Here is a 25,705-nt window from a genome sequence, read left to right on the forward strand (position 1 = left end):
ATAATGAGATTTAAAAAGGATTTGTCAGTGACAGTTGTTGGGTAAAATCATTCCCTAATCCAGCAAAGGCTCCAATCCAGCAGAAAGTTATGTCTCAGAAGGAATTCAGTTTTTTTGGCTGTCTTCATGCAACTCTGGTTTATTACTAACAATTTAATTTAAAAGGATCTTCAAACAGTAAACCCCATTTTCCCCCCAGCCTGTTAGCAGTACAGCCCAAAAATCAAGGGCCCCAAGTCAGGAGCCGTGCCCTGTGGTGGGACACAGCAGGGGCTGGGGCAGCAGGGATGCTCCCCAAGGACAGCACAGGGACAGGGAGCAGGGCCAGCCACCAGCGCCTCACCTGGTCAGGGGCTCCCTTCTCTGTCCACAGGGGACAAAGCCCCCCTGACCCTCCCCTCCTCTCTCCCCGTGTGTTCCCTGTGTGACTGGAATGCTGCACGGCTGCACTTGGCCACTTCTAAAACCATTCCACCAGAAAAGCCAGGGACAGGCAGGAGCTGGACGCAGCAGTGATCCTTCCCACAGCTGCCAGTTCCCCATAGAACCAAACACAAATCCAAGTCCTCCAACAAAGCCTTTGCCATTCTAGACAGGATATCCTTACAGAGATGAGGAGAAAAATCACCAGTGATGCAGCTATTGGAAATACTTGTGAGTATCCACCTCTGTAGAGGCACAGCCTGGATTAAACCCGATTCTGGCCTGAAAATTTAAATGGGCAAAGCAACTTTGAAAACTGCCACTTGTGAATGAGAAAGAAAAAGCTCAAAGACTGTGGGCTGCTCTATGTTCTGTGTCACATAAAGCATCTTGCTACTGCTGCTGAACAAAAGTTGTGTGTCACATCAAAAGCATGGCCTGAACATCTTAATATTTCAAGCCAATTTTGTGATATGGCAGCAGTTTATGCACTCTCTGCCGCTTGATTAAAACCATGTATCTCTCTGTCAGACTTCAAAGGTCATCTTATACATTTGTTTTCAAAAGCAGCATTTCCTTAAACTTTTTAGCCACTCTCTACTATGTTCTGAAGACTTTACACAGCTACTATACAGGTTAGTTGTATTTGGAGCTTCAGGAAGGAATATTTAATATTTATTACTGGAACCAAATTTTTAAACTGCTGCTCTAAGTCACAGGAATGTTTCTCAAATCGTCACACAGTGCTGCCCTCTGGAGCCAGCAAATCGCTGTAAAACTCTAATTCACTAACGAGAGGAAACAGACAATGCCCCACAAAATAAAGCACCGATCTGAAATGCTGAAAAAATGTGAGCCTGTGGATTTATTACAGCTAGAAGATGGCAAATTATCCACCATGGCTCTTGGTATGAATCACAGAGGAAATAACCCAAAGGGCCTTTGTTCCTTTAATTGTCCATTTCTCCCTTCACTCAGCACAGAACCCCACCAGCTCTGACACTGCCACCACAGGAGTTGTTCTGGCTTATCCCTCCACAAAGTTCAGCGCCTTGGCAGAGACAGAGCTACAACTGAGAGCAGAAAAGCCCTTTGAGACCCCCCCAGCTGACAAAGGAATCAGCCAAACGGGGCGAGAAACAGGAGCGGGTCAAAGTCTGCAGGCTGTGCTCCCGAGCTGGGCCAGGGGCTGGCTGTGCAGGAGGAGGCTGGGCTGGGGAGGGGTCCCACTGGTGTTCCCCCAGGCTGTACCCCCAGACTGTACCCCGAGGCTGCAGCCCCACAGGTGTTCCCCCAGGCTTACCCCCAGGCTGTACCCCCAGGCTGTACCCCCAGGCTGTACCCCCAGGCTGTGCCCCCACAGGGCAGGGGCTGTGTGAGCCAGCAGGGATGGCAGTGAGGAGCAGGAGGACGCACTCTGTGTGAGCTGGCCTGTGCATGGTCCTAAAATACACAGCAGAAGGAAATGTGAATTCATACCTTCCTAACTCATAAGTAATGGCCATTTTCCTACTGAATTATGAAGAGACAGAGACACATCCTTTGTTGTTGGCAGTGATGTGAACTCCAGGTGAGGTCTGGTGATTCCCACTGCCAGCTCCAGGCACATCCCAGCCTCAGGAGCAGGCACCTTCTCCAGGCATGGTCAGGTGGAGCACCAGGACAGCTCAAAGCATCGGGATATAAGCAACATGAAGAACACCACTGAAACATCAAAAAGGCCAGAAAATCATCTTAGAATTACAGCTACTTAAGCCACAGCACATGGGGAATGCAGCTGGATGCTGAGGGAATATCCTTGGGCTACCCAGCTGGATGCTGAGGGAATCCTGGCACACCCACACCAGCCTGGCCACGCTGGTGCCAGGCATCGTTTCCAAAATCCTGCTCTAAGTGACTGCTCAGCTCAGGAACCCACAGCCCCAGCCCCAACAGGAGGGAAAGCGTCTCAGACACCAGACCAGGCTGCACAGCAGGACAGTTTAGTGTGTGAGACTTTTCCAAACTGCTTCCATTTGAATGGGGCCTGGGTTTAGCAGTTTAGTGTGTGAGACTTTTCCAAACTGATTCCATTTGAATGGACCTGGGTTTAAACCAACGTGTTTGGTGTCAAGATAGCATGACCAGGAAGCATTTCAGAAGCTGCTCCTGCAGTAACAGCTACAGCTTGCCCCAGACAGGAGGAAGCACACACAGACCTGGGTGAGAGTTAGCAGGGCTGCCAGGCCCTGGTGATGCTCTCGCAGCCCCTGTGCCCCCACCGCCTTCTGGGGAGCACACACCCCCATCAGCCAGACAGAAACAGGGCCAGGGCACAACACCACGCTGCTTTCACTATTAGAAAACATCCACTTTCTGCATGAATCATTTCCTTGTACTTTTACTAAATTTAAGCAAGTGGCTTTGCAAGGTTTTTGGGGTTTTTCTCTTTGTTTGAAGAATGTAAGTCTTCTTTTCATCTCTTCTTTAAATGCAACATAGAAAGTACATAATGCAAGTTTAGTGCCCCAACCATGAATAAAAGTAACTGAGTGTCTTGCAGGGTTCCCAAATTTAACAGAATATGAAAAAAATCCTAGAAATCTCTTCCCATGCCCACATTCCTGTATTTTTATCTTCTTCTATTTCTTCTTGTTATCACCGGGAATGTTTCAGTCTTTCTTCTTTTTCCAAAAGACACTTTCTTCTTTTTCCCAGACACTAGGAATGACAGGATTAAAACATGAGCACAGAAAGCAATTCAAAGGAAATGCTGAAAATGGCACACATGGCACTTACTTTTAATTTCTTCACTGAATGCCTGTAAGTCCTTTGGTTGTGCTCAGACCCTCCTTGGGAGGCGTTTGACAGGTCTGAGGTGAGTGTCCCACTGATGAGGACCCCCAGCATGTCCAGCACGGTGGTGAACAACTCCCTGAAGTGAAGACACACGTTATCCTGGGGAGCTGTGGCTGCCAGGAGGCCCAGAGAGATCTGATCCATGGCAGAGGCCCCAGGGCAGCTGCCAGCACAGCCAGCCAAGAGAGCCAGGGGCAATTACAGCGTCCAACAAGGGAAAATGCTCTGGGGAGGAAAAGAGAATAAAGGCTCCAGTGCTTTCCCAAATGGAGGCACAGCCAGCACAGAACCTCTAAACCTCTGAATGGAGCAGTATCAGGAGAAAAAGATAACAATTACACACATGCAACCTAGGCTTAAAGCTGTAATGACAGGAGAGAGCTGTCAGAACAGAGCAGAGGTTCTTGCTGCTCTGCAGACCTGCAGCCCCTGAGGATCCCTGGAGGAGCAGCAGGGCCACTCTGGGCTGCACTGGTGCTCCCCTGATTGTGTCACACATTCCCACTCTGGGCTGCAATGGTGCTCCCTGCACTGTCACACATGCCTGCTCTGGGCTGCACTGGTGCTCCCCTCACTGTGTGTCACACATGCCCACTCTGGGCTGCACTGCTGCTCCCTACACTGTGTCACACATGCTCACTCTGGGCTGCACTGGTGCTCCCTGCACTGTGTCACACATGCCCACTCTGGGCTGCACTGGTGCTCCCTGCACTGTCACACATGCCCGCTCTGGGCTGCACTGGTGCTCCCTACACTGTGTCACACATGCCCACTCTGGGCTGCACTGGTGCTCCCTGCACTGTGTGTTACACATGCCCACTCTGGGCTGCACTGGTGCTCCCTGCACTGTCACACATGCCCACTCTGGGCTGCACTGGTGCTCCCTGCACTGTCACACATGCCCACTCTGGGCTGCACTGGTGCTTCCCTCACTGTGTCACACATGCCCACTCTGGGCTGCACTGGTGCTGCTCCCTGCACTGTGTCACACATGCCCACTCTGGGCTGCACTGGTGCTCCCTGCACTGTCACACATGCCCACTCTGGGCTGCACTGGTGCTCCCTGCACTGTCACACATGCCCACTCTGGGCTGCACTGGGATCACTCTGGAATAAAACAGCTCGCCAGCCCCCAGAGCTGGGCACTGCAGCTCCCTGCTCCTCACCTCCTCCCCAGCAGCTGCTGCATCTTTTCAAACATCAGGAGAGCCTCAAGCAGCCAGTCTGGGACCAGGAATGCTGCTGTTCACAGTATGCAAAACTCTTCAGCACTCTCTCTGTGCCAGCTGCAGAGGGTGACAGGTCTTCCTAAAGAAGGACAGTTTTAAACTTATACAAACGTTCCAGGATCAAGGAAGGGGCTGGGAAGACATGCTCTCAGGGCCAACACCTTTATTGTTTTTCCTAGAAAGAACTGAAATCAGACTCCAGTTCATTACATTTCTCTGCAACAAATTTAGGAGAAAAGATGTATTCACACTCACAAGAGGAACAAGGCCTCCCCATTTTCCCCTCCTGGGACTGCTCCTTTTGGCACAGCACTGTAATTTCCCTGGGTTTACACCATCAAACTGCTGACATAAAACTGCTGACACACACCCACCTGACAAAGGTGCTCACAGCTCTGTGCTTGCCTTACCTGAGGAACCTGATTGTGCAGGGGTGCCAGGAGCCCTTCCCTTTGCTCATCCTGACCCTCAAGGCGAGTGAGTGCCAGTGGCAGGAAGGGCTGCTGGCTCAGCAGGGACAGCTTTAGGAGAAGCAAACACAGCACTGCATTAGTAGAGTTATTTTGGTACTTCCCATCCTCAGTCCCTTCCCTGTTTTGTCTACCCGTTTTCCCCTAAAGTGGCACTGCTGCATCTGTGTCTGTTTCTGTTTTAGTCAATTTAAGTCTTGGCAGAGGCATTCAGGACAGGCAGGAAGGCAGAGCCCCAGCCAGCCCAGCTGCACTGAGATCCCCCAGCTCAGGGGCCCTCAGGGAGCTGCTCCACACCTGAATGTGACCCACTCTTCTCAGATGTCCTTTCTCCAAGTGCTATCTCTCCCTTTGATTTATTAACATTCTGCAGTTCAAGACAGAATTGACCAGTGGCCCCTCAATCTCACTGCCAGCCCACTCCTTCAGCCAGGAAGGATGAGAGGAAGGACCTGGCAGGGAGATAAAACAATGAGGAGAGTGGCACCAAGGCCACATGAACCCAAAGCCACCCCAGAATGCTCTGATAAAACTGGAGCTGCTTTGTCAGCACTGACCTGCAGCAGCTACCATTTATCTGATGCTTTTCTTCAGCAAAGCCAGTAAAAATTTTGAATTACGAATGCAGGGTGCCAACAAGCTGAACTAGTGCCAAACCAAAGGCAGTTACTTACAGGAAAATAGAGCTCACCACTCGTGGAGAGCTGCTCAGAGTGATGCTTTTGCAACTCCCACAATGGCAGACACCCAGGATTTGTGGCAAAACACAGAAAACCCATCTGAGACCCTATTTCCTATCTATATTTGAGAGGGACTTGCCTGAGTTTAAATGCACTGGGACTCGGGGATGGAGGTCAGGATGAGCATCTGGAACAGTCACACGTGCCTGTAGCCTCCCCTGGGGCTGAGCCACAGGGAAATGTGGCTTTGACCTGGGCTCTGCTCCCTGCAGGACACAACAGCAGCCACATTCCTGCCTTGTTCCCAGGGCTTCCTTTCCCAGCAGCATTCCCCCAGCAGTGAGCCAGCACCAGCTGTTTCCCACACAAACACTGCCATGAACACCCCACACAGGACTCTGCACACCCTTACCCAGCACCACAATTGCCTTCAGAACCGCACACACAGCCCCCACTTCGATGCTGTTGTGAGCAGCAGCCAAGAGGTGACAATCACAAGAAGAACAAATTCCAGAAAATAATTTCTCTGTGCCAAGAAGAGGAAATCTTGTAAAAAATGGGTATTTTTTATCAACTAACATTTCCTTTGTGCGAAATCCTCCTCAGCCAGAACAGCTACAGAAGCTCATGAGCTGAAGAAAGAATTTAATCTTCTGGCATTGAAACTGCAGCCTAACAGGTAAGTGATTAATTCAGCTGGGGTATGTGGTTATGATGGATTAATATCAAAATAAGCTGTGGGCACTGAAATGGGAAAATGGAGCCTGTTGGTTCATTGTGTCCATGTGAACAGGGAACTTAACCACGATGAGACACTGAAGCCTGTGTTGGTTTTGACACCACAGATTTAGGAAATTACTTCCCTTACCTCACCTGCATGACAAATGAGGCAAAATTAAGTGCTGTCAATGCTTGAAATCACACTTACTCTCCATTTCCATGTCAGGCTCCCAGACAGCACAGGGTGTATCCCTGTCAGTGCTTCTGCCCTTCTCAACACTGCCAGGTGCAGAGAATGAATAAGTTTCAGTAAATTCCTCTAGTTTTACTGACATCCAAACCATTTCCCAAATAATTAAGGTTATTGGTATCATCAGTAGTGAAACATCTGTGATTTTGAACTTGCACTGTGGATATTTTCACCCATGAAAATACGCAGCCATCAAAAAGCAGCCGTGGGTTCACAGAGGCGTGCGAGGCACCCAGCTCGGGGGCAGAGGCGTGTGGGGCACCTCTGCCCAGCTCTGTGTCACTGCAGGACCCTGCCCCTGCCCAGCCAGCACTGCCCTCAGGAGGGAGACCAGCCACACAATCTACTGGCATTAAAGAACTTCAGAGATCCCACACAGTGTAATGCGGGATTTGGGGCATGATTCAGGGTTATGTAACAGCTGAAGAAACAGCAGAGTTGACTCACCCCAGTGCCAGTTATGTTCTCTCTATTCTAGAGTGAAACTCATTTGGCTGCATTTAGATGTTCCCCTTTGTGCTCTTACAAAACTGCTTCCTCTCAGCTGCTCTGCCCTGCCAAGGATGCCCCACACTCCAGAGAATCACAGACTGGTTTGTCTTGGAGGGAACTTAAAAACTCATCCCATTCCACCCCTGCCATGGCAGGGACACCTCCCACTCCCCCAGGTGCTCCCAGCCCCAGTGCCCAGCCTGGCCTTGGGCACTGCCAGGGATCCAGGAGCAGCCCCAGCTGCTCTGGGCACCTGTGCCAGGGCCTGCCCACCCTCACAGGGAACAATTTCTTCCTCACATCCAACGTAAACCTAGTCTCTGCCAGTTTAAAGCAATTCCCCCAGTAAAAACTCTTATTACTTTTAAAAATCAGATTTTTCAAAAGCTGTGTAGACAAAATCCATAATCTATGAATTACACATTTAATAAACAAAACACCCATCATAATAGGAGGCAAGGACCTAATGCAGAACCTTCCCTCATTTCCAGACTTAAACAGGAAAGGACTGTCCTGGGCTGCTCAGTCTGAAACAGCAAAACTGCTGATGCCAAACAACAACACTGCTGGTAGAAAAAACAACAACAACAACTGCTGGTACCAGACAACAACAACAACTGCTGGTACCAAACAACAACAACTGCTGGTACCAAACAACAACAACTGCTGGTACCAGACAACAACAACTGCTGGTGCCAAGCAACAACAACAACTGCTGGTACCAAAAAACAACAACTGCTGGTAGCAAACAGCAACAACTGCTGGTGCCAAACAACAACAACAACTGCTGGTACCAAACAACAACAACAACTGCTGGTACCAAACAGCAACAACAACTGCTGATACCAAACAACAACAACTGCTGGTACCAAATAACAACAACAACTGCTGGTACCAAACAACAACAACTGCTGGTACCAAACAACAACAACTGCTGGTACCAAACAACAACAACTGCTGGTACCAAACAGCAACAACAACTGCTGATACCAAACAACAACAACTGCTGGTAGCAAACAGCAACAACTGCTGATGCCAAACAACAACAACTGCTGATGCCAAACAACAACAACAACTGCTGGTACCAAACAACAACAACTGCTGGTACCAAACAACAACAACTGCTGGTGCCAAACAACAACTGCTGGTACCAAACAACAACTGCTGATACCAGACAACAACTGCTAGTGCCAAACAACAACTGCTGGTGCCAAACAACAACAACTGCTGGTACCAAACAACAACTGCTGGTGCCAAGCAACAACAACTGCTGGTACCAAGCAACAACAACTGCTGGTACCAAACAACAACAACTGCTGGTACCAAATAACAACAACTGCTGGTGCCAAACAACAACAACTGCTGGTACCAAGCTGCTCCTGACAGTCTGACAGCGAGGCCTGCTGCTCCTTCCTCCCTTCTGAGGAATGACTCAGACTGATTTAACACAGTAACTCAGAGTACTTTATACATTTTCACAAGAGGGATGAAAGTGCACAGGGTTGCAGAGGCAGGCACGGGACAAACAGGAGGAAGGAATTCTGCAGAGCTCAGCTGCCGCAGAGCTGCCCTGGCACTCGGGACCCTGGGCAGCCTCCAGGAGCTCGTGCTGGGAGCTGAGGGCTCTCCAGGAAATCCAGCACGAGCTCTGGTCCCACAGCAGCTGGGGTCTGGGTGTTGCTGCACCTGGGAACACACAGTGCTGGGAGCCAAACCAGAGCTGCCTGCAAATGCACACTGCAGGAAAGCGGCTGCCATGACAAAATCCTGCTGGGCTAACATTTCATACATGTTTTCCATATCCTGCTGGGCTAACACTTCATACATGTTTTCCATATCCTGCTGGGCTAACATTTCATACATGTTTTCAAAATCTTGCTGGGTTAGCACTTCAGACACATTTTCAAACTCATTCTGGATAAGCAACATCTACCAGATAACAAGGCTGCTACACCTAGTTTGTTCAAGTTTTCCTGCAAACAAAGTCTTGAATTTCCAAATGAGTTCCTGGACATTTCTAGGACTGAAATTGTGAGCAGCTGGGTAAGGCCCAACATCCTCCTCCCCAGCATCTTCCTGGGACATCAGGTGTCCCTACAGGGCACAGAACCTCACTTCCCAACAGTGCCACCCTCCAGGTGTCCTGACCCAGTGAGCTGCAGTGGGGCAGAGGGAATTCATTAAGGAGAAATGAGAAAATTTATCCAAATTAAAAGCTACATTTGGTAATAAGGTGACTTAACAGACAGGGTCTGGAAATCAGTATCTAGAGAAAAGATACTTAAAGCTCATATTTTGATATTAATGATTAGACAAAAGGGCAAGTACTGTCCCAGGCCAGGAACACCAATATGTGAAGTGGTTTTCTTGAGGGAGAAAAATAGGTATTAGTGAGGAATGCAAATTTCACACCCAAAATATTCCAAGGAGCGTTTGTCTCCAGCATAAGGTTTTATATCACAGGGACAAATTTCACTAATTAGCCCAACTGGGAAGACTTCTCATTACTGAAAAGAATCTATAAACTGAAGTTAAGTTAAACTATCTCCTGCAGCCCTGGGACCCCCTGCCACTGCCAGCCCCTGCCTGCTGCTCCACATCCTGATACCAAAGGGCAGCAGGACGAGGTCATTAGCGGGTAATTAATTACAAGGGCAGTGCCTGATGTCAGCCCTCTGCTCTGACAGCCAGTGCCACAGCAAAGACAGAAATCCAGCGAGTGTTCCACTCTGGGACAGCACTTGCACCAGAAGCAACACTGAAGGAGTGGCCAGGAGACAGAATCTTTAAAAAAAGTGAAAGAATTATTTTAAAAGAGGAAGTTTTCAGAAGATAAGTAACTGTTCCAGGCACACGAAACCAAACACATCCCTCCCTCACTGACGCACACTCAGAGACTCTGCAGAGGAGACCAGAGCACAGCAACCCACAGAGGGTGAGTCTCTAAACGTGAGCATCTGTGAATTGTAATTTATTATCGCTTCAAACAGACTGAGAGAAACAGCTGGGCTTACAGCAGGCCAGAAAGGAGCTGAAAATGTTCCTGTGAACATACAGGGGTTGGGTGCTTGGAAAGGAGACCAACAAGAATGTCATGTTCTTACCTTAAATATAGCTGTTTCAAATTGTATACATAAATTTTATTAACAGTTTTCAGGAATTTCTAACTCCACTTGACAAAAAAAAAAAAGTGCTTCCAAACAAGTTTTGTGTATCATATCTTTAATAAATTATTTATTACCCTGTATTATTACTAGACCTTGTTTTGACTTGTTATTGTAGATTAACCTTAACAAAACTTGTTATTTTTGTTGTGTTACTGAACTTTAGCTTGTAAGCAGAAGAAATTAACATAGACACTTGTGTAGTTCTATATTTCCTATTTCCTTTTCCTGGTGTTTCTAAATGAATGCTACTGCTGCCAGGTGTCTGTAAACCTACTAAAATATTATTACTGAGAAATACTCTCCTGCTCCCTATGAAATGGAGCCACAAACCTGAACTATGCAGACCCAAACTAGGGACACAAACCAGGAGGGGAAACAGCAACTGGGGCAGTTTGTGAGTATTACAAGATGTGGATTTGTATCTGAAGGGTTTCCATTCCTCCTTTAAAAGGTAAAAGCCAAAAATATGCCATACGGGAATCTAATTCTTTTTTAACTTAAAAATCAAGGAACTGAACATTCAAGCATAAAACTTCACAAACTCAAGCCCGTCTGTGCCTCTCCCCGCACCGAAGGCAGCCTTTACAGAGCACCGCAGCAGAGATTGGGCAGGTTCGCCGTCCAGCCCTGCCTGTTCTGCAGCCGAGGCGCTCCAGAGCCCAGCCGGGCGCCCCAGCCCGCGGGGGCAGCGGGGTCCGGGGGGCGAGGGGGCTCCGGTGCCGCGGGGCTGCCCCGGGACGGTCCCGAGCTGGGCAGGGCAGCCCCGGGGCTGACACAGCGGGAACGGGAGCGGGAGCGGGCTCAGCCCCGGGACCCCGAGCACAGCCCGGGCACCGCACAGCGCCAAAGGACTGCACATCCCGCAGGGACCGCACAGCCCCGGCTCCGCACATCCCGCAGGGACCGCACAGCCCCCAGAGACCGCACAGCCCCCAGGGACCCCGAGCACAGCCCGGGCACCGCACAGCGCCAAAGGACTGCACATCCCGCAGGGACCGCACAGCCCCGGGACACCGAGCACAGCCCCCAGGGACCGCACAGCCCCCGGAGACCGCACAGCCCCGGGACCCCGAGCACAGCCCCGGCACCGCACAGCCCCCAGGGACTGCACATCCCGCAGGGACCGCACAGCCCCGGCTGCCCGAGCACAGCCCCGGCACCGCGCAGCCCCGGGACCCCCAGCACAGCCCCGGGACCCCCAGCACAGCCCCGGCACCGCGCAGCCTCCGGGGACCGAACATCCCCCGGGCACGGAACATCCCGCAGGGACCGCACATCCTCCAGGGACTGCTCAGCCCCGGCTCCTCGAGCACAGCCCCGGGACTGCACATCCTCCAGGGACCGAACATCTCCCGGGACCAAACATTCCCCGGGGACAGAACATGCCCCGGGCACCGCACATACCCCGGGTACCGCACAGCCCTGGCTCCCCGAGCACAGCCCCGGGCACTGAACATCCTCCAGGGACCGCACAGCCCCCGGGCACCAAACAGCCCCGGGACTGCACATCCCCCTATTCAAACTGTGCCCTGGATCAATACTCTGCAGCAGATCAGTAAACAGAAGACAGATGTTTAGAAACTGTGACACTTACTACTTACAAATCCATTGAAAAAAAGATGCAGCTCCTAAAGTGGTGTCTTGTACACCCCAAAAAAATTGAAATATGTGTAGTTTATTTCATTGTAACTGTTTATAGTTAGTCTTTCAATTACATGTATGTATCATATAATGTTGACCTACTGTATGCAGCTTAAAACTTGAAGCACTGTTCTACAAGTCACATAAGGAAGAAATATTTCCTTCAATAATAACTTTCTCCAAAGTAACAAATCACTACTTCTTTCAAGTTCTTTAAGAGTTTTAAGAAACAAGGCTGTGTACAGAAATAACACTAAGGACTCACAAGGCCAATAGGAGCAGACAGGAATGCAGCTCTGTGCTCAGAAAAGTTGCACAATCTGACAAATCCCTGTTCCCTTTACAAATAATGTCTCTGGGAGTCAGTCAAAGGCAGGAAGGAATCTGCTAATTATTTCTTAACATTTCATTTCTCTCTCTTTTCTACAGAAAACAGAAGCAGAAGCTCCTAGTGCATCATCTGGAATCTGCAGCTGTCCCTGGCTAAGAAAGCAGTTTGGAGCCAGGACAAGGTCTGGGTCTCAGGCCAGGGATGCTCAGCTGCTCCTCCTGCCTCTGCCTGCTCCGAGGGGCTCCCCAGGAGCCCTCCTGCCCTGCCCTGCCCCGTGTTGATTGCTGCAGGGGCTGCCAAGGGCCCCTGGCTGAGAGCAGCCTGTGCCCAGAGCGCCCAGCTCCTCCTGGCGCCTGCCCTGGGGCACCACGTGCCCACCTCTGCCAGGGCTTGCTCCCACAGCGTGGGGCTTGGCTCATCAACCTGCTTCATCTTCAAAGCAAAAGCCTTTTTTTCCTACTTTCTAGGAAGAAATAAAACTTTGTCAGGGATTTGGGCATCAGCTGAGAGCACATCAATTCCCCGAGTGCCTGTTTCCCATGGGCAGAGCCCAGACAGACAGAACCAGCTGCATCACCACACACCTGAGAGCTGCCCTGGCCCAGCCGGGTGCACTTGTTCACAACACAACAATTCAAAGCTGACTGAAAAGGCTGAAGCCTCATAACAGATAAAACTCTCATTTTCTTCTTTTTTTTTCTGTTTGTTTCTCCAGGGAGAAGAGATACCACAATGCAAATGAAAGCCACAACCCAGTTCAGCTCCTCCAGGAATGACAGCAACTGCACCAGCGACAGCAGGATCAGCCAAGTCATCTTCCCTTTACTCTACACATTTCTGTTCCTGGTGGGGATCCCCATGAATGGCCTGGCAATGTGGGTCTTCTTTAAAGTACCCAGTAAATCCAATTTCATTATCTTCCTCAAGAACACTGTGATTTCTGACTTCCTCATGATCCTGACTTTTCCATTTAAAATCCTCAGCGATGCCAAGCTGGTGTCGTGGGTCCTGCGAGGGTTTGTGTGCCAGGTCACGCAGGTGGTGTTTTACTTCACCATGTACATCAGCATCCTGTTCCTTGGTCTGATAACGATTGATCGCTACCAGAAAGCCACCTCACCTTTCAGAACCACCACTCCACGGAGCCTCCTGGCTGCCAAGGTCCTGTCCACAGCAATCTGGCTGTCCATGTTCGCTCTCTCGCTACCCAACATGATTCTAAATAATAAGAAGAAAACACCCAAGAACGTAAGGAAGTGTGCTCTCCTGAAATCGGACTTTGGCTTAGTCTGGCATGAAATTGTAAATTACATTTGTCAGCTCATCTTCTGGGTTAACTTAGCAGTCATAGTGGTGTGTTACATCCTGATCAGCAAGGAACTGTACAAATCCTACAAAAGGACTCGATGCACAGGGAAGGCATCTAAAAAGACTGTCAATCTCAAGGTTTTCATAATAATTGCTGTGTTCTTTATTTGCTTTGTGCCATTCCACTTTACCAGAATCCCCTACACCTTGAGCCAAACGAGAGATGTGTTTGACTGCTCCGCTCGGAACGCTCTGTTCTACCTGAAGGAGACCACGCTGTGGCTGACGTCCCTCAATGCCTGCCTGGATCCCTTCATTTACTTTTTCCTGTGCAAGTCCTTCAGGAAATCCTTGCTGGACATGCTGTGCAAGCACAGGGCAGGGTCAGGGGCACAGACAAAGGGGGATGACTCTGACGAGACCCCGCTCTAGAACCCAGGGCTCCTCTCACCTTCCTGGCCACACACCTTCACTGAGGGTGGCAGGAGCACAGAGCCACGAGGAGCGTCCAGAACTTCACTGACTTCTTCAGAAACAGCCCTGCAGATGAAGCACGAGCACCCTGGAACCACCACCACTGCCTGCGAAAAGAAAAAGCTTAAATAAATACCAGAGGAGTCCCCCCAACCTCCACCCTTCCAAAACCAGAGCTCCCCGGCCTCCACTGATGGCTGTCAGAACTGATGGGAAGAAGTCAGAACTGAAAGGTGGAACTGTGAGGAAAAACTTAAAACAGAGTCATGAAATGCTACAGATGATACCATGAACTGTAAAGATGTTGCAGAAATAGCTAAATTTGGGCCAGAGTAAAGTTCATGACAACACAAGACCTGAGAAATGCAGATAAAATGCACAGTAGATGTCATTTTTTGATACAGGGAGTTGTCATCTTGTATGCAACTGGCAGACAAACAGAAACATAGAGAGAGCCATTTGGGCAGATTTTTGGTAACAGAATAACACTTTTCTAATCTCATTCTATGCTTGCAGTTCCTAATCCATTGACCAATAATTAATAGCTGTATTTCAGATGAAATTATTTCTTAATCAGGCTTATCTTGATATTAATTAAATCCCCAAATCCTTCCCCTTACTACTTAAATAAACAAAACTGTATGTTTTCACAGAGAACATTATATTAGAAAACATACAAACACTCGATTTAAATCTTACTGAGACCCTGGGGAAAAACAGGCTCATGCTAACTTCTTTACTGATGATTAAGGGCAGCTTTTTCCACTATACAAAATACTCAACCACTTCCCTTTTGCACTTGGAAAATTGAAAAAAACCAGGGAAGTATTTTCAAGTACATGACATTTTGAGGTATCACAGCGATTACACATGAAATAGATTGTGGGCTATTGGAATAAGTTGTGGTTCATTTATCACCACTGCCAACAGCTCCAGCTGAGCAGTGTGTGCCCCCAGCACACAAGAGCTCAGCCTGCCAAAGCCATCACCTGTCCATCCTTCCTGGGACGTGTCCCTGCCTGCCAGGGCACTTCTGCAACCCAATTTCACTTGTTGCTCACAGACCCTCGGCCTTGGGGTCTGTGCATCTCTGACAGCCCACTGGGATGAACCCACCCTGCTCAAACTGTGCCCTGCTCCAGCTGAGACAGGCAGTGACTGGGCTCCACCACAGAGCACCAGGATTTCCCTGGAACAGCATGCAGCCACCCCAGAGCGTGCTCCCCCAGCAGCCCACAGGCCCTAGGCCAGCTCAGTCCCCATTAATGCCCAGGGAGGGCAGTGCCACATGCCCCAGTCCCACCCAGAACTCATTCTGCACACATTTGGCACCTACACGTGGAGTGGCAATTAGGCAGGAGCTGCTTTCCCTGGCCAGGTGAGCTGTCCAGACAGGCACCACAGACACACCTGTCCCCCAGAGCCACCACGGGTGGGATGTGCACAGGTACCTGCTGCCTCTGACACCTGGGAACAGCAGCAAGAGCTCAAAACACAGAAGGCACTGTTCCTGGGAAGGACAGTACTCCTGGGGCATTGCATGGACTGTGACACCCTTGTGTGGTCACCAGTGGGGACCAGAAGGCAGGGACAGCCAGGGACACACCCCACTGGTGACAGTGCTGAGCGTGACTGAAGCCCAGCCATCCTCAGGGCTGCCTGCTCCCAGCAGCCATTTAACACTGACACCAGCACCTACATTAGCCAAAATGTCCCAGCTACTGATGCACAAACTCCCTGGCACAGCTGCCCGAGCACCTCTGGAGCAATCCACAGCTGCCCCAGGAAATGGCCTGAGCAGCAGCACTGCCCACAGGGCAGCGAGCCCTGTCCCACCACAGGCAGCAATAAACTCACACAAGCAGCTCTGCTCTCAGAGAAATGCACCCAGTTCCAGCCTACACCCAGCAAACCCATCAGCAACCCACAGCTCTCCACGCAGCAGGACCTGCCAGGGCAGAAAGGGGCTGCAAGCAGCACAAGGTGCATCCCCTGCCTACCCCAGGAATCCTCTCTGGAGAGGCAGAGCCCAGCCCAGGCCCTGTGCCAGGGACACCAGGGGCAGGGGAGCCAGCCCCTCCCTGTCAGGGGGCTCTGAGCAGACTCTTGCAATGCTTTGGCAATGACTGGTGCCATCTAGAACATGGAATTCACACACAAACAACAACCAGGAGCTACTTTTGAGGCTTATTCTGGAATGCTGTCAGGAAACACTCTGTGTTTGTTCTTCCTACCAGTCCAGGTGCAGCAGGTCCCATGCACAAGCCCAGAAATGTGTCTGTCCTAAGGGGCAGGCTCAGGTTTCCTTTCCCAGTTCAGGAGCAGATGCTGTGCTTTCTCACACAGAGCAAAGGGAAGAGACAGAAGCAATAGCAATGTGACCAGCTCAGGCGACACTGAAAATGAGGAAGGAAGCCACACACCAGCAGAAAAACGTCTCATCTTTCTACACATTTCCCCACTTCTAACACTTTGCTCGAGGCTTCTGCTGGCAGAGGAGCAGCGGATGAGATGGGGACAGCCACAGAGGGCTCTGTGACAGCCGCTGCAGGTTTGCCCAGGTACTCACAGGGTCGGAGTGTTGGGGTGTGATGGGGTGGTTGGGCAGCTGGTGCTCAGGGCTGGGAGCCACCTGTGTGCAGCTGACCTTGGAAATGCTATCTAAAGCCGTGCTGAGAAGGGAAAGAGTGGGTGCTTGGAAAGAATCACCAGAAGTCACTTACCCAGGAGTGGCTGGCTTTTGGGCCACAGCTCTAACATTTCTATTTCTATATTATATTCAACACCAAAATATTTCTATTTTAGTGTTGAATTTCTATTTAGTGTTGAATGTTAGAGATATAGAATATTTCTAACATTTCTATTCAACACTAAAATATTTCTATTTCCATGGAAAGGCCAACAGTGCTCCAGGCAGTCTGCTCTTATATCCTGCTATGACATTACCCTAGGCCTCCAAAGTAATTGTGAACCCTTTTAACTCTTCAGTGGTTGCTAGCTTGCAAACAATTTAAATTTCAGCAAAGATTTGGATTTTCCATGAATCAGAAGAGAAATTGGTTGGTCTGTTTAACACACACTTGGGTTTGGTGTTTATTCATGCAAACCTGCTGTCACTGCAAGGAACATGTAATATTACATACAGAAGGGTGTGTTTTGTGTTCTCTCCCTCCTTTTCCCCCAAGTCTGTTTCCAACGATGGGAGGCTCAGCAAACACGAGCTCTGTGGGTAACACCAGTGGAGCAGCCTCCTCTGCACAGTGCCAGCGTGACACCACCGTCACCCACCTGCTCTTCCCGGTGCTCTACACCCTCATCTTCCTCCTGGGACTCCTGCTGAACAGCCTGGCCTGCTGGGCTTTCTTCCACATTCCAAGCACATCAACCTTCATCGTCTACTTGAAAAATATCTCAGTTTCTGACTTCATCATGACACTGATGCTTCCTCTGAAGATCCTGACAGACTCTGGCCTGGCGCCGTGGCAGCTCAAGGCCTTTGTCTGCCGCTTCTCAGCCGTGATATTCTATGACACCATGTACATCAGCATCGTGCTGCTGGGGCTCATTGCTTTCGACAGATTTCTCAAGATTGTGAGACCTTTTGGGAAGTTCTGGGTGCAGAATCTGACCTCAGCAAAGATCCTGGCGACTCTGGTCTGGCTCTTCTTCCTCATTCTCTCCCTGCCCAACATGGTCCTGTCCAACAAGGCAGCGACGCCCCAGTCCGTGAGGAAGTGCGCCTCCTTGAAGAGCTACCTCGGACTCAAATGGCACGAGGCTGTCAACTACGTCTGTCAGTTCATCTTCTGGACTGTCCTCATCCTCATGCTGCTATTTTATATAGTCATTGCCAAAAAGGTGTATGAGTCTTACGTAAAAACACAGAAGAAAGGCAACAGAAGCGAAAAACGGATCAAGGGGAAAGTATTCATCATTTTTACCGTGTTCTTCCTGTGCTTTGCCCCCTTCCACTTCAGCAGGGTGCCCTACACCATGAGCCAAACGAGCGCCCACATGGACTGCCGGCTGCAGAACCAGCTCTTCGTGGCCAAGGAGAGCACCCTGTGGCTGGCAGCCTCCAACGTCTGCATGGACCCCCTGATCTACCTGCTCCTGTGCAAGCCCTTCCTGGAGAAGGTCTTCTACAGGAGGGTAAGGGCTCTGCAGAGAACAGCCCAGGCAAACCCAAAAACAGAGCTGGACACACGAGTATCTCCTACTGAGTCTTGATTCTGCAGCTGCACACTCTGCTCTGCCTCTTCATAGAGAACTTGAAAAATAGTTTGGTTTACTTCTGCTGAAGAACACAAAAGGGTGTTTGCCAAGTAATAGTAACACTCAATAAATGCAGCAAAATGGATTTTCTAAGTACAGTCACTGCATAGCCTTAATGGCTAAAAGGCTCTTGCTCAAACTGCAAAGACAATCCACAGGGTAATTCTCTCTGCTTTAAACTAAACCAACTCACTTGCTACCACCCGAGCATCTTACCGACTCTGGCTGCTCTGAAGGGCAATCCAGCTTTATTTGGGAGCAAACCCCAGAGCTGGTGACTGTGTATGTCAGTAATTCCTACCCTGAGTGTCAGCTTGGCTGCACATCAACAGTAGGCAAGGGGAGGAGCAGAGGGAAGGACTCGGTCCCTTCCCAGCCCTCCTCGCCTCTCACACATGTAATCACTTTCCTACCACCCACGCTGCTTCACCACCTTCCTCTCTGCAACCAGCAGCATCACCTGGTGGAGGGCAGTGCTGGCAGCTCAGTACCCCAGCTCAGCACCCCAATTTCCCAGGGCAGTGCTGGCAGTACCCCAGCTCAGTACCCCCATTCAGCACCCCAATTTCCCAGGACATGCTCCTTGTCCAGGCAAGCAGAGCAGCCAGGACTGCATCCCCCACCCTGAGCCATGTGGGGCTCAGCCCCACGCTACCCTCACCAGGAAGGAACACCCAGAGATGTCCCCGTTGGTGGCACCTTCACCCTTCCCAGTGCCAGCCAGAGGAGCCTGAGCCTCCCCATCCAGAGAATGCCCCTCCACCCAGCTCACCAAACCACTCACAGGGCTCTCCCCGCCGATCCCACAGGGACTGTGCCTGCACAGAAACACTTTTTAACCCCAGATTCTGGAATTTATGTCACTATTTCAAGACTGCAGTGTCCCCAAACCATCCCTTCTCCTCCAGCTCTCCTGCCAGCTTTACACTCTCTCACACGTGCCAGACACTTTGATCACCACCAGACTGCTATTTTTAGAAATTCATTGTTTACAGCAGCCTAATCCAACACAGCAGGTTGCTCCATACAGCTTGATTTTCTCAAAGCTGCTCTAGGTTGCTGTGCATTAATTATCTCTGCCTCTGGGGTTCCCCAGCCTCTGCCACACAGGGAGATGTGTGTCTTATTTAGCAACTTCTACCCACTTCCTCTCCTCCACCAGGCATGTTACACACCTTCTGCAGCTGGAACACCCTTCCTAACTGGAAACTGAACTAATCTCCAATCAGCTTTCAATTGATTCTGGATCTGCCTATAAATCAGTGTTATCTCAGCATTGTCTACCTCTTACATTAAATGTTGTTGCATTAAAGGCTCTCCCCACACACATACACTGTTAACAGGACTAACTTTGCTCCTTTAGGAAAAGTAAATATAATAAATTCTTAGCTGCTGAAGTAGTCAGCCCTTCAGTACCTGCTTAGAGGAGCATACAGGAAGCTGGAAATGTTCTTCCCAAGCTGCTGACACATCCTGACAATTAACCAAGGGGCCTGAGCCAAACACTGGCAGAGGAGGGTCTGTGGCCTTCCACAAAGCACAGCTCACACAGAGCCCCAGGGACTCCAGCACTCACTGCATCCAGCTCTGGACTGGCAGAGCACGGTGGCACTGAGAAACTAAGAAGATGAAGAACAGAAATTTCTTTTACTTTGCGATTTCTGCTTGTGACCGAGGCTCATCCAACGCTGTGCACACACACTGGCAGCTCACACAGCTGAGAGCCCGTGTTAGGGTGGGTGTAACCACAAAATGGGATGAGTTGGTCCTTAAATAAAGGGTGTGACAAAGGTTTCTGAGGAGTCTTAATCATCTGTTTTTCAGATGTTGCTTCTTAGGTAGGTAAAAGGCAGCCAAAGCTACCAAACTCTGTGGCAAAGAAGTGAAGGTGACTGCAAGGACAGAACACCTGCTTGATGCACTTAGGGGAAAAGTCCCTGAATGCTAGCACTTGGAATTTTGCACACCTTTTCTACAAAGTTTTAGATCGCTGCCTCCAGATGGAGTAAAAATCACAGCTGTTAAAATGGCTCAAAGTTTAGGTCTCTGTTTTTTAAGGCTCAAACAAACACCCCAAGCAGTATTTTCCTTTGCACGTGATCAAACAGAGCCGTGTTTGGAGAGCAGCTCTCCCCTGGCAGGAAGCCCAGAGCAGCTGCCATGGACTCCCCACATTCCTGCGGGGCTGCCCAGGGATTTGTGGAATTCTGCAAAGTTTACCAGCATACTCAATACAGCAGTCACCATTTTCCCAAACCTGGTTTCTGTCCCAGCCCACCTGGAATGTGCTGGTGCTGCCCTGAGAAAACCCCTCACTGTTCCCTGACAGAGCAGCTGGACAGGACAGCAAAGACCAGCACCATTCCCCCTGTGCTGAACAGGACAGCAAACACCAGCACCATTCCATTCCCCCTGTGCTGGCCAGGACAGCAAACACCAGCACCATTCCATCCCATCTGTGCTGGCCAGGACAGCAAACACCAGCACCATTCCATCCCATCTGTGCTGGCCAGGACAGCAAACACCAGCACCATTCCATCCCACCTGTGCTGGACAGGACAGCAAACACCAGCACCATTCCATTCCCCCTGTGCTGGCCAGGACAGCAAACACCAGCACCATTCCCATTCCCCCTGTGCTGGCCAGGACAGCAAACACCAGCACCATTCCATCCCATCTGTGCTGGACAGGACAGCAAACACCAGCACCATTCCATTCCCCCTGTGCTGGCCAGGACAGCAAACACCAGCACCATTCCCCCTGTGCTGGCCAGGACAGCAAACACCAGCACCATTCTCATCCCACCTGTGCTGGCCAGGACAGCAAAGACCAGCACCATTCCCCCTGTGCTGGCCAGGACAGCAAACACCAGCACCATTCCCATTCCCCCTGTGCTGGCCAGGACAGCAAACACCAGCACCATTCCCATTCCCCCTGTGCTGGCCAGGACAGCAAACACCAGCACCATTCCCCCTGTGCTGGACAGGACAGCAAACACCAGCACCATTCCCATTCCCCCTGTGCTGGACAGGACAGCAAACACCAGCACCATTCCATCCCATCTGTGCTGGCCAGGACAGCAAACACCAGCACCATTCCATTCTACCTGTGCTGGACAGGACAGCAAACACCAGCACCATTCCATTCTACCTGTGCTGGACAGGACAGCAAACACCAGCACCATTCCCATCTGTGCTGGCCAGGACAGCAAACACCAGCACCATTCCCATCCCACCTGTGCTGGCCAGGACAGCAAACACCAGCACCATTCCATTCCCCCTGTGCTGGCCAGGACAGCAAACACCAGCACCATTCCCACCTGTGCTGGCCAGAACAGCAAACACCAGCACCATTCCATCCCATCTGTGCTGGACAGGACAGCAAACACCAGCACCATTCCCACCTGTGCTGGACAGGACAGCAAACACCATTCCCATTCCCCCTGTGCTGGACAGGACAGCAAACACCAGCACCATTCCATCCCATCTGTGCTGGCCAGGACAGCAAACACCAGCACCATTCCCATTCCCCCTGTGCTGGACAGGACAGCAAACACCAGCACCATTCCCCCTGTGCTGGCCAGGACAGCAAACACCAGCACCATTCCATTCCCCCTGTGCTGGACAGAACAGCAAACACTAGCACCATTCCCATTCCCCCTGTGCTGGACAGGACAGCAAACACCAGCACCATTCCCACCTGTGCTGGCCAGGACAGCAAACACCAGCACCATTCCATTCTACCTGTGCTGGCCAGGACAGCAAACACCAGCACCATTCCCATCCCACCTGTGCTCATTCCAGCCCATCACACCACAGGCAGCAGCAGAGCTCTTCCTTCCCACAGACAAATGTTCCCTTGCATGGCTTGTCCTCACTCCAGACAACCTAGAAACTGAAAACTGGCATGAGGCTCTGAACCTTTTGCAGAAATGACCCTTGGCCCAGGCTCCCATGGGCCAGCTCCACACACAAAGTACTGACAGTTGTCCTAAACATCTCTGCAGGTCATTGGGTTCCTGGAAAGGGAACTACAGGGCACTCAGCAGGTGTGTTTAATAGGAAATCACTCATTTGTGTACATACAGGCTTATACAAATTTTTTATTTTCCTTGTGTTTCAGATAAAGGAAGTATTTTGCACCCTCACATGCAGCCTCCTGCCTCTCCTCAGAGGGACAGCATGGCAATTCCTGGGTGCCCAGAGACAAACTGCTCTGCAGAGACATCCTGACCCTTGGCACAGCTACACACATCCCTCCATCCAGGCTCCGAAAACTCTCACAACACACAGCCATGCTTCAATTAATTAGAAATGCAAACCAATGATTTGCATCCTAACCAGAGCTGGGCAGACAAGTCAAGCAGCCAAGGTCTGACCCACATGATGGCACATGCACAGAGCCAGCAGGGCACAGGGGAGGACTGCAGGCACCAGGACAGACCAGAGCCTACAGACAGCATCAGCCAGACAAGGCCTGGAGCTCCAGGCTCCCTATCAGCACACGGTGAGGAACTCGAGGGGAAAAGAACTAAGCTTTTAATGTCAGTTCTTAATTAGATACTTTCCTCCTTCCTTCCCACTGAGTGACAGGCATCACACAGGGACTGGAGTAATCCACACCAGGAAAGGGGAAATGGCAGCTCTTCCAGGACTCTTCCCCTGACAACAGCACCTCCACCTCCACATCTCAGCTCCAACACTGCAGAATCCTCCCCGTGTTGCAAGCTCTGATCTTGCTCACACTTTTCTGCTTAAAAAGCAGAAACAGCCAGTCCTGTGCATTACCCAGGTGATGAATCTGCTTCAACATAACCTTGCAGTTCACATTGCTAAATATGGCAGTGAAGACATTTTAAAATGAAGCAACACAGTAATTGTGGTAATAACGTTGTTCGGGCTCTTATGAAATCTGAGAGTTACTCTCTAATCATCAAAACACAAAAAGGGACATCCAGCCTGTAAATAATGTGAACAATAGTTAAGTTACAGGTTACCTTCAGCTGTTCTTTGCATCAGACCTTGCACTTCTCCTGTGCTGTTTTGAGGGCAAGCTCCCCATTTCCAGCGTTTCGTGTGTCAGCTCGTCCCGACCTGCTCAGCCTGGCAGCAGCAGCAGCACGTCTGCATCCAGCCTGCCCGGGGTGCCAGGGCACCAGCTTCCAGCCCATCATGTCCTTCTGGCACACCAAAATACAGCGGTTTTTAAGAAAAGTTAATGTGCCTTTGCGCCATATTCAAAAACTAAAACTAAACCCCATTCTGGTGCAGATTTTATTTATTATTTGAGCGTTACTAAAACACCAGTTTTGGTGTGTAAACTCTACTCCCAAAGTGCCAACCCCTGAACTCTTGGGTCTCTGTAAGCAATAAAATCACATTTTTTAAGCATTTCAGTTTTCACTTTCAATTTCTTCTCTCTTTCCCCACGGCACATCCTGCTGCCCTGGTTCTTAGACCCCAGCCTGGGAGACCACCAGCACTGGCAGTGCTGAAAAGCAGCAGCACAAATGTAGGCAGCACATGTTGTTGGGCCATGCTGGAGTGCAGGAGTGGCTGCATTCCCTGAGCCCAGCAGTGCCCCCCGAGCCCAGCTGTGCCCCCCCCAAGCCCAGCTGTGCCCCCCGAGCCCAGCTGTGCCCCCCTGAGCCCAGCTGTGCCCCCAGGCAGGGATGCAGGAGCTGTGCTCCGCACAGCCCTGGCTCTGGAGCTCAGTGCCTCGTGCAGGGGATGGTTCCAGGAGGGTACAAACCCCTCCAGACCCTCCGAGCTTTGTTCCCCCACTCCAGCAGGCAGTTGCCACAGCCCAGAGCACAAGGGACAGCTGCAGGAAGGCAAAGGGGAGCACCCACTGTCCTGCCCAGGCACGAGCGAGGCAAAGGCTTCATCAGGTCTCCTCTCCCTCGCTGCAGGGAAAGGCTCCTCCATGCTCAGGGGTGCCGTGTGCCTGCAGCAGGACCATCCCTGCTGGCAGGGTGTGCAGCTCCTGGGATGAGCTTGGCAGCCTGCAATAACAGAGCTGAAAACACAGCAGAGTGAGCCCGTGCTCCTGCAGCCTCATCTGCATGGGTCTGCTTTGCCTTGCAAAAGCTGGGCTTCAAAGGCGAGCTGTGCCAGCAGTCTGTGTGATCAGGGACTGTGCCTGATCCGAGGGACAGGTCCCGGGGGGCAAGAGGAAATTCTGGAGTCTGCCCACAAGCAGCAATGTGGGATTCAGCACAGGGGCCCCAGCAGAAGCTGCTCAGCTCTGCGGGGGCAGCAGGTGGGTCCTGCTCTGGCTCAGCCCCTTGCAGGCTCCTGTGCAGAGGGGCCATAGGGGCTCAGCCCCTCAGGTATTTGAGAAAAAGATTGAACATGTCTATGGAAAAGTCCAGGCAGAACAGACAGAACATGGCCTTGGCAGCCACTGCCCTCAGAGCACTGGGGATTATTCTTTCTTTTCTCCCGAATTTTTAATGAGAGAGATGGGAATTTGCTTTCTTTTATAAAGTAGGCAGCAGATATGGAAAATTACCCACTTCATCCTCCACTGACACGAAGCAGAACTTTGTCCCAATAGAACAGTCCCAGTATAATATGTCCCAATTTTACCCCATGATTATTTCAGTGCTCTAGAGGCACCAAATAGCCTGATTGTAAACATATGTACAGGCAGGACCACTGAGGGCAGGGCTGTGAGAGGCAGTGGGCTCAGTCAGGCCCAAGGAGCACCATGGCAGGAAACAGACACTCAGGGCATTTTAGCTGCAGTGACAGACCTGGAGCTCCACTTTCATCCTGCACGTTATTTAGAAGGAAGGATCTGTTCAAAGCACAACACTAAAGGCAATAAAAATATAATCAAATTAATAATTGACAAGATAAGCTTGATTAGTAGATATTTTCACCTGTTCAGCGCCAGATTTTCAGGCTGACATTGAATCCAGAGGCACGGCATGCCCCGGGAGGCAGAGGCAGGGCAGCGGGAGCAGCCTGCAGGCTCTGCAGCCTTCCCCAGCACGCTCCCACCTCCCAGGTGAATCACTGTCTGCGTCCCGGGCTGCGCCGGAGCCAGGAAGTGAGCGGAGCGCTCACCTACCCTGGCATGTGAGTCATTCCCAGGAATGAGAGAGCCAGTTGCTCCAGTTGCTCCTGGCCAGGGGAATTTTGACTCTCTGATCAGGTATCACCAAAAAAAAAGCCATCGGAAGCCCAAAAATCCTCCTGGCAGCCATGGCTGGTTCGGCTGCCCTCTCCCAGGAATTACTCTCCTGCCCATTGTAGCTCCGGGATGCGTTCTGCAGGAGTCTGAGGCACTCTGGGGATGCAGCTCCGAGAGCGGAAGGCGACGATGCTGACAGGTAAGTGAGCTCTGATCATCCGAAAAGCATTCGATAAGTTGTTCAGTGAATCTGCTAGCACTTTCTCA

The 25,705-nt window shown here is 50.7% G+C and overlaps 2 protein-coding genes and 1 long non-coding RNA gene across 3 annotated transcripts; 2 read left to right on the top strand and 1 right to left on the bottom strand.

The window, feature by feature from the left end:
* Positions 1-2,726: 2,726 nt before the first annotated feature.
* LOC143694855 (uncharacterized) lies at positions 2,727-4,970 on the bottom strand. The gene is made up of 4 exons (XR_013183582.1): positions 4,901-4,970; positions 4,428-4,569; positions 3,202-3,486; positions 2,727-3,123 (listed from the first exon to the last, which is right to left on the bottom strand). It is a non-coding gene; the product is annotated as an uncharacterized LOC143694855 (long non-coding RNA).
* Positions 4,971-9,600: 4,630 nt separating this feature from the next.
* Positions 9,601-14,673, top strand: P2RY12 (purinergic receptor P2Y12). Its single transcript, XM_054639314.2, has 3 exons — positions 9,601-10,037; positions 12,340-12,422; positions 12,957-14,673. Exon 3 carries the CDS (start codon positions 12,974-12,976, stop codon positions 13,979-13,981), a length of 1,008 nt encoding a protein of 335 aa, XP_054495289.1. The 5' UTR covers positions 9,601-10,037; positions 12,340-12,422; positions 12,957-12,973; the 3' UTR covers positions 13,982-14,673.
* A 160-nt stretch (positions 14,674-14,833) lies between these two features.
* P2RY13 (purinergic receptor P2Y13) lies at positions 14,834-20,086 on the top strand. The gene is made up of 2 exons (XM_054639560.2): positions 14,834-16,584; positions 17,209-20,086. The coding sequence occupies exons 1-2, from the start codon at positions 16,535-16,537 to the stop codon at positions 18,251-18,253; spliced, it is 1,095 nt and encodes a 364-aa protein (XP_054495535.2). The 5' UTR covers positions 14,834-16,534; the 3' UTR covers positions 18,254-20,086.
* Positions 20,087-25,705: the final 5,619 nt, after the last annotated feature.

This window comes from Agelaius phoeniceus, chromosome 10, assembly GCF_051311805.1.
Source record: "Agelaius phoeniceus isolate bAgePho1 chromosome 10, bAgePho1.hap1, whole genome shotgun sequence".
NCBI lineage: Eukaryota > Metazoa > Chordata > Aves > Passeriformes > Icteridae > Agelaius > Agelaius phoeniceus.

Bases quoted from the DNA above. Each gene is read 5' to 3' on its own strand.
- P2RY13 (XM_054639560.2), top strand. From the start codon at position 16,535: ATGGGGACAGCCACAGAGGGCTCTGTGACAGCCGCTGCAGGTTTGCCC. The intron at 16,585-17,208 runs GTACTCACAGGG...TTTTCCCCCAAG, and splicing joins GCCGCTGCAGGTTTGCCCAG to TCTGTTTCCAACGATGGGAG.
- P2RY12 (XM_054639314.2), top strand. From the start codon at position 12,974: ATGCAAATGAAAGCCACAACCCAGTTCAGCTCCTCCAGGAATGACAGC.